The sequence below is a fragment of the Tamandua tetradactyla genome, chromosome 7 (assembly GCF_023851605.1).
Source record: "Tamandua tetradactyla isolate mTamTet1 chromosome 7, mTamTet1.pri, whole genome shotgun sequence".
Lineage (NCBI taxonomy): Eukaryota > Metazoa > Chordata > Mammalia > Pilosa > Myrmecophagidae > Tamandua > Tamandua tetradactyla.
The window spans coordinates 154,458,006-154,467,167 of NC_135333.1; the positions used below are offsets into that span (position 1 = coordinate 154,458,006).

Here is a 9,162-nt window from a genome sequence, read left to right on the forward strand (position 1 = left end):
TTCTGAGCCAGGGACATAGTGGACTTCTTAAACCTCTTATCCTCAATGTGACATTTTCAGTAAAGTTATATTGAGTGAATTGACATTGACAGAGAATTGAAAAGGGAGGGGAAGAGGAGAACATATGGGCATTAAGTCCATAAATATTCTTTTAATAGATTTTATGATAAAAAGTAATATAATTGGGGGTGAAGGGGCAGTTCAGTGGTAGAATTCTTGCTTGCCATGTGGGAGACCCGGGTTCGACTCCTGGTCCATGCACTTTCCAAAAAACAAACAAAGAAGCAAAAAACAACAAAAGCCAAACAAAAAAATCAACAAATGGTGCTACAATAATGGGATATTCACATGGAAAAATAATGAAATGTGACTCCACCATACAGCATACAATAATAATGATAATAATGTAATTAATTTCAAACAGATCTTTCTTAATGTTAAATGCAAATAATGAGATTCTTAGATTTGTATATTGTAGTTATACTTTTAATTACTGGCATACTTATAAATAATGGTATCCTAGCTACAAAATCTTCTGATAAAATAATTATTTTGGTAGTCACTGTGTAAGCCTTTTGTTGCAGAAATTCATTGTAGGAGAAATAGAAATTGACTTCCATATTTACCATTAAAAATATTCAAACTTAAATCCCTCTCTAGACGTTATATTTTCCCCCAGATAAAAACAAGAAGATAAGAATTTATAAATAACTGTGGACAAGTTAACCTTTCTATAGATAATACAAACCTCTTTTATCTGAAGGGTTCGATTTAAAATAACATGTAAAGTAGCTAGAGCTGCTCCTCGTAGAATTATTTTCTTGGTCAGCAAGGGTAGATCTCCAACAATGTAAAATTTCACACTAAAAGCTCTTTTAAAAAATTATTTATTAAGCTATTAACTGATTTTCCCTAGCCTTCAATTTTAGGGGAGGAACTTTAAAAAACACATTTTTCTTTTAAGTATAGATATTTTATGCCAGAACATTAACAATTAATGAAGTAAACACCCTAGCACTTCAATTCTTAATGTGATAGTAGCTAGTACTGGAAATTAATTACTCTTATCCCCAGAGCAATTTTATATAGTTGGTAGAATCATCTAATATAGATAAATTTTTAAAGTCTAGCACAGAATAGGCTAGATACTGTATATAGTTATTGATTTAATGAGCTTAAACTGCCTGATACAGCTGATTTGAAAGGTCCAAGCCAGACTGATGAAGCAGTCAACAGTGACTCCAGAAAGTTGCATCTAACAGTTATTAGTAACCACAGAATAACGTTTACAGATCTAAAACAGTTGCTAGTTTCAACAGCAGTTGACATTATCCAGAGAAAGGCAAATTTCATCTATACTGGTGTGAGAGAACTAGCTATGCATATGTCAGCTCCATTTATTCTTTGCAAAAGAAATAACATTTAACATTTTGAGGACAGTAACCACGCATGTTCTATTGATAATAGACTAAAGCATTATGTTTTAAAATGTTCTACTTTAGTTCTTACTCCTTTTCTTCATGATATTTTCCTTAAGTACACACTTTTTTATTCTTTTTGTTGTTATTATTGTTGTTGTCGAACCAATTTCTTATACTTACTAATGTGATGCAAAATAAATGGGTATGATCAAATGCAAAATGAATTTGTCAAATGAATGAGACTGAAGTGCAATAATATAATAAATCCTCAGGCTAGTCATGTTTATTGTTGCCAAATGTCTCCCTACTAAGAACTAATAAGCATGAAAAGGGATAATGAAAGTTTCCATGAAAAATTTTTGGGAAACCTATCCACAAATCTTCACTATCTGGGAATGTGGAAATAAGTATTTGTTTTATACAGGTTCCATATGAGGACTGTAAAGATGGAATTATGAGAATAGAGTCCAATGGAAAGCAACTATAGTAAGTGTAGTTACTAATTTTATTTGGCTTGGAAAAGAAAATTAACAGGAAAGCTCCATTGAAAGGCAGGAACAGAACAGTGCCTGCCACTTAATAGGCAATAAACAAATACATGTTGAATGAATGAGTGAATTAAATGAAGATTTTAAGTTAAAGCTTTTGAAGCTCCCAAACAATCTTGAAAATTAAATTTGGGTTTTAAGGGTTTAAATTCCAAATAAAGACTCCTTAGTGGTAAACAATTCAGAACATACTTAAAATGCATATTTTTGCTAAAACTTTAATTTGGCAAAATTAATTGGCACATGACAATGAGGATGAAAGAAGGTAAGTATATGTTTAAAATATAATGTTCTATAAGAATTGTTTCAAAGGAATATGCATATCAATTAAAGGTAAAAAGCATTCTCAATTATTAGCATTACTTATGTTATTATTCAGTAGTTACAATTACTTATGAACTCTTAGTTTCATATATATAATATAATGAAATTGGAGTGTTCAGGAAACAGACCTTTCTTGAAATGATAAGGGAATTGGAACGTATATGAACCTGATTTTTTAAATTACCTTTAGAAGCGCTAGGTGTGGTAGGAAATGGGTAGACTATATATTGATAAATTGCATACTTAGCTGCTTAGTGAGTTATTAGTCAACTTAGAAGTTGAAATACCCAAATATCCAAAAGGTATCTACTAGCTCCATGGGAAGTTATGAAAGTTCAATAAGGGTTATATAGAATAGTTATCAGTGGAAAGAAGGGTTTTTGTTAATTAAAAGCCACTCTGAGGATGCCAGAGACCCAGGTTCGATTCCCGGTGCTTGCCCATGCAAAAAAAAAAAAATCACGTAAAAAGCCACTCTGAGGAAAGCCCAATCTAGTTTGAAACAAATCACCAAACCTATTTTAATTTTTGACCAAACACAAATTACTCCAAGAAAAATATTCTTCCTGAAAAAAAAAAAACTAATATTGCACAATTTTAGCATAAACACTACAGAATTTGTAAGAGCAAGATAGTAATTTTAGCACCACATTCTATCCACCTTTATCTGTGCAGACACAGCCCCAAGGTATCCTTAAGAAGAAATCAATACTGCAGTTTTATAATTTTGTTAAAACTTATAAAACCTGTGAAAACAGTGAAGTTTGGAGGCCTCAAGTATTCTAGATTAAATATATAGGTTAGCTATCGGGGAATTTTAAAAATCAGTAAACACGTAAAATACAAAAATAAAAATCTGTGCACTAGCTTTTGTGTTTATTAACTATGAGCATATCAAATATAATTATCAAATCTATGTGTACTAGCTTTTATGCTCATTAGGAATTTTTAAAAATAAATGTACATAGACAAAGCAAACTTAATACATATTGATTTGTAGATTAAGAAAAACATTCATCTAGACTATTAACACAAATAACAAATGCTATGGACATTTTTGTGACTACCTATTTTACCAAGCATGACTGGTATTCTCATTTTATATATCTCTGAATATCTCTTATCTGTAAGAGGAATAACTATAGGTATCATTGGCCAAATGGGATATTGGGAAACAGAGAAATTTTATTAAGATTTTTAGATTTTGGTCACTGAAAAAGCTTGAAAATAATCTCAATACAAGCAAAATCATGTTACTTAAGGAAATACAAATGTGGTATGAAAACTTGTTCATAATTTATCTTATTTTTATTCTCTGCAATGGACTTTAAATTACCTACCTGTAGTTCTCTGTAAATGATTATTCTAATTCAAGTTTAGACATAATCTATGGTCCTAAAAAGCAACTGTTATTTGAACAGAATAATATCCACCTTAACCGCAAACTTGCCCAATGTAACTCATTCACAGCACTTAAATTGATATAAACGCTTTGCTGCTAAAAATTTGTTCTGGTTACTTTCATTAAAATGTTGAATTTTTTTTCCTCCATGCTTTACTTATGCTGTATCTGCTGATAAGTAATACAATATGGAAAGGACTTTGAAATAATTTCTATATCCAGACACAAAGTGTTGGATGTATGGATGAAAATCCAATGACGTATTACCATACATCATGAAATTTCTTTTTTGACCTGTTTAACAAAGTTTTTTTTATACATAGCAGAAGATTCATTCAAAGCGTTTTACATATTAAATTACTTATCAAAACATAACATATATAGACCTTGACATTTGCTAAAGAACCAGGGATTTAACCAAAAATTTAAAAAAATAATTTTTTAAGGGACCAGAACAAATCTTTAGCAGAACACAGATTATGTGACAGAGTGATTTCTTGGAAAACAGAGTATACTCTTCAAAGCATACTTTCTGCAGTATATGTAAGAGACCTGTTGGTATGTATGATCACCTGCAAATATGCATCAGACTGTTGTTAAACATAAAATCTACAACACCAATATTGCAGAAAAGGGAAAAAGCTACCAAAAATATTTCAGTCATCATTTTTTTATACCAGGAGCCTATCAGTCAGTCTAGCATTAATGTCAATTTTTTGAGGCAAGAGTCCATTACTAGTTTATTTTCATGTGGGTAAGTAAATTTAGTATGATTATACATTGACTGTATTAAATTGCTTCTTTATTTTCTTTTCCATTTCTAGAGCAATCGTAAGGCAAATAATAGCTTAGCAATGAATGCCAGTATGTGGTTCTTTCATAGAAATGTTGTTTTGTTCTTCTAATTTTTTTTATGTATTTGGTGATTTGAGAACTTATATTATGGTGAAAAGACTAACTAAATGCAATGAGAGAATAAGTTGTATTTATTAATGTTCATACTGTTTATTTAAACTCTGCAAAACAATAAAATATAAACTTTTAATCACATCAAAAATATATATAAAGAAAAAACCTTCATATTCGCTTAGTGTTTATGTTATTTAAAGACTCATTCCCTGTAGCATTTTCTTTCCACTGAAAAGAAACTTCAAAATTGTTATTAAAGCTTCTAATCTCACATAACGATTTTAATTGTAATTATTATTGGCTGAAGGAATTACACCAAACAATGAAAATTTTACAAACTGCCTTTTAAATATAGGTTGCATTTGTGGGTCAGTCCAAAAGAATTTGAAGATAAATCTGCAGCTTCACAATGACAAAGACAGCAAAACAGCATTAGGAAAAAAATTTATACCATATGGTAAATTTGTAGCCAATAGGAAAATCCTTAAGAATGCAGGAAAAACTGTTAAAAATGAGAGTTTGAACTAAAAAAAAGCTATGTTTGAAAGTGACTCAATTTATTTTATTGTGAGATAATTATCTTACACATATACGAAATTATGAATAAACATTTTGATACTTTCTATGGAAAGTATCATACTTTTACATATTTGTCATCTTTGGTGAAAGAATAAAGCCATTATATGATATATCCTTATACTAAGATAGTATATCCAAAAATATTAACAAATAATAACCTATTATTAAGTTATATTTTAAAACACATACACTGTTTTTACTTATCATTATCTTGAATTTTGTTGACAAGGAACTTGTTAGCCTTTTCTATTGGAACAAAACATTGTACGTTAGGCATCTACTTACACTTGTATTAACCTCTATATTTTATCTTAAACAAATATGTCTGAATTTTAAGTGCCTCGCAGTAACTTTTTATTTTTCTGATCTCCCCTGCTGCCTCCCAACTCTCTCTATAATATATAATAATGTATTCACATGTATAATGTATTCTCATAAATATATACTTGTTATCCAGGAAATAGTTTATTCATAAAAGAATTTTTATTGCTGGTTGAGGTGGGGATTTGCTGTAAATGTTGCTTTTTAAAATGGACCAAAGTAGATATTCTATCATGTTATTTGGAGAAAAAATAAACTTTATCTTTCCAATATGTAAATAGTTAAGTAGAAGGAGGTTAAGTTTTTAGGATGCTTTCTTACTTTTTTTAGGTCACTAGTTGATTCTAATAGGTAATCCTTGCTTTTGTGCATCAGTAACATTCATTTGCTTGGATGAGTTCTTGCTGTTTCTTACGGAACTACAGCAGATCGCAGCCAACTTTAGTTGGCATTTTGCTTAGTTGTCAGTCTCTCCGTTGAGATTGCCTACACAAGTGGCAGCAAAGGAGATCTCTAAACTCCTGAGCTATGTTTTGTCTCTAACTCCATTACAAATGGGTGTATCTTCCCACAGGCATTTAGCCTCTCTGTGTCTGGCATATCCTTTCTTAAAATAGTAGCTTTTAATTTTTTTTCTGTTGTTAGTTATGATGTCCTTGTAGACCAAAGGTAAACTATGTTGCCTTTGACTTTGATCCCTATGAATTTGTTTTTCTAGTCAGAGTTTTGAGATAAAAACCAAAATGCAATATTCTTTTTAAAGAGCTTTAAATATAAAATGGAAGTTTACAATCAATTTTCACAATATTAATTTGAAATTACAGACCAATTTCCGCCAGCACTCTAATTTTCTGAACCCTTCTATTTAGACATGAATTTCTTTAGAAATGAATTTTTGGAATATTTAAAGTATTTAGTTGGAAAATTATTAATCTAAAAGAAGTCACATTTTTCCCTAAAGTTATTTAAGTAGAAAGGCTTCACACTGGAGAATTACCTGACTTAAACATTTGCCTCAAGCTAGTTCTGAGGATATGGTAGAATGTCTCACTCTGTTGCCTTTTCAAACCTTTTCCTCACAGATACAACCTTGTGCTCTTGGTTAATCCTCCGGAGATTTAAAGCAGATGATCATAATTCTTTAATAGTATTCTTGATACGGCATCTTGGGGTCTTGCAGAGTAAAACCTTCCACATCGACCAGCCCATTCTTATGACTACTATTTGCTTTTATCCTCTAACAATTTTGTTACGATTTTCTAGATAATTTCTAATTTGTTGACTAGAAATAACAACTTCCATTTTATAGCACCTATTTACATTCTCACAAACCTTATCACCGTTGCAGTTATAATCAAAAAGACAATCCAGCCAAAAAACCTATAATGCAGTTATTATTTCTCACATTTATAAAATTAAGGTTTAGCATTAAGGCTCTGACCTAACACTCAGAAAGGCTGTAACCTGTTCAGAGGCACAAAAGTGTATTCATTTTAAAGAGAGAGACCTGAACCTATGAATATCTTTAGATTCTAGATCTAAAATATTTCCCATTTTATCAAGAATTCCTTCCCCTGAAGTCCTTCAAATGAAGGACTGTTGAATACAGGACTATTTCTAAAATTGATTTTAAAATTTGTGTTATTTATAAAAATATAAACTATGAAATTATAAACAATTTTTAAATATCTAAAAACTAAGAAGATTTAGCTTATAATCTTGAAATACCATGAGATTTGAATCCATAGATACAAACTGTTATAAACTGTTGAATTGTTTTACTCAGCTCCTTTTATTTAAAACTAAATTAAATTTATTCTAAATTTTTATTATTTTGCACAAAAAGAAAATAAAGATACATTTTAACTCAGAGACCATAGAATTCTCAGATGCGTGCTATTGACTGAAATATACTACTTACTTTAAAAATATAATTTTATTTGGATGACTTTAAGTGAAAGTATGTTTAATGTTTAATCTAGGTTGTACAATTAAGGGAATACTTGAACCAATGATAGCAAATACAAGACCTTCTAAGAAAGAACGTATATCATTCCGAGACAATCCTGTGCAACTCAGTGGTGGATGGGGAAGTGGCAAAAAGAAGGAGAAAACTTCCAACTACCCTTTCAAGCTTCAGCATTAAAAACATATGGCAAAGCGGGTAGTGGTGGCTCAGTGGCAGAATTCTCACCAGATTCACAAAAAAAAGTGAAAAGATAAAAACATATGGCGAACAGTTCATTTTCATGAGGTCTGTGAATATCTGGTCGTGTTGCCCACCGGATACCAAGTTTTAGAACATTGTACTTAATTTCTATTATTATATATATGTCACAATTTTTTCTTCTTTCCCATTTGTAAAATACAGTTTCTGCAGTGGTTCCTGTGTTCATGTAGAATGACTTCCAGAAAATTATTAACTCTTGAAATATTGTAATGGAATTTGCATATCAATTTCTCTTTAGTTAATATTTTTTGATACGTGTATTCAAAATGAATTTTGTTAAAATTTTATTAACTATTTTATTAACTATTTAATTAAATGATTAAAATTATTAAATTTTAATACCATACACATGAGAGAGTATAGCTCTATTTTGTTGAACCTTTTTAAATATAATACTAATAAATGTAATTAAACATTTCTACCAGATGATTATAACTGGGTATTTCAAAAATAAATTGATATTTAAAAAGTAATTCAAAATAAACAATGAAATGGTTAATTTGTAAGATTTTTGTCATATTAAATATAGTAGGGTTATAAGAAAATATACATTGTTTAAACTGAAATGAACTTTATAGAGTTGGATATTTTATTTGTAATGTTTCAGATGACTGTTACCTTTATTTTAAAAATGAACATGTTTATTCTGGTTCATTAACATTCTTCTGCTGGCTGAAAACTACTCTAACAATTTCATTTTTATCTTATCACTTACCTTAAAGTTATCACTTAAAATTTTTTCAAAGCTCGGCCTTGTCATTTTAATATTTACGAAACTTTTGCTATTATATGATTAATGTGCTGTGACATTTTAGTAAATGCAATGTTCAGCATGCTGCATTTACTTCTAATACTCCTTAGGATCGTTTATTCTCCCGACTGGAGCTGTTTTCACAAAGCTAAATTCATAGTTCTCCAGTGACTTTCCATTGCTGTGGTACTATGTAATAGGATCCAGTGAACTTTACTTTTTTTCCCTTGTTTTTCCTATTCATTATTGAAATATTTCATCTGGAATATAAAAATGACGAAACAGATTTAGAGATGCATTACTTAGTGTGTACCCCTCATCTACTTTTTGGGACCCAGTTCCTTTTCAAACCCATAAATCTCTTTTAACTTGACTGAGATAGAAATGTTAATGAGCCTTGAGCTGTCAATCAATAAAGAAAACATAGATTCATATGCTGTGGCCTAGAAATTGAGCTTTGGAACATGAGCTCCATGTTAGTTGTTTTATGAATACACTGTCATCCTTTCACTAACAGCACCCACAAACCAGCATAATGTAATGATGGAAAATATTTTATCTCAGCTTGTTGTGAACTCTGCAAGAGAAAACCACATTAAAGCTGATATTTATCAGGCTTTATGCTTCATATATGCAAATCAATGAAGTGGAAAGGGTAGAATAAGAAGTGAAATGCT

The 9,162-nt window shown here is 30.2% G+C and overlaps 1 protein-coding gene across 1 annotated transcript in view; it reads left to right on the forward strand.

The window, feature by feature from the left end:
• LRRIQ1 (leucine rich repeats and IQ motif containing 1) overlaps window positions 1-8,086 on the forward strand; it is a 240,336-nt gene extending 232,250 nt beyond the window's left edge. Inside the window, 1 exon segment of the mRNA XM_077111533.1 lies at window positions 7,487-8,086. Within this exon segment, the coding sequence (XP_076967648.1) occupies window positions 7,487-7,650 (164 nt within the window). The 3' untranslated portion in view covers window positions 7,651-8,086.
• The last annotated feature ends 1,076 nt before the right edge of the window (window positions 8,087-9,162 follow it).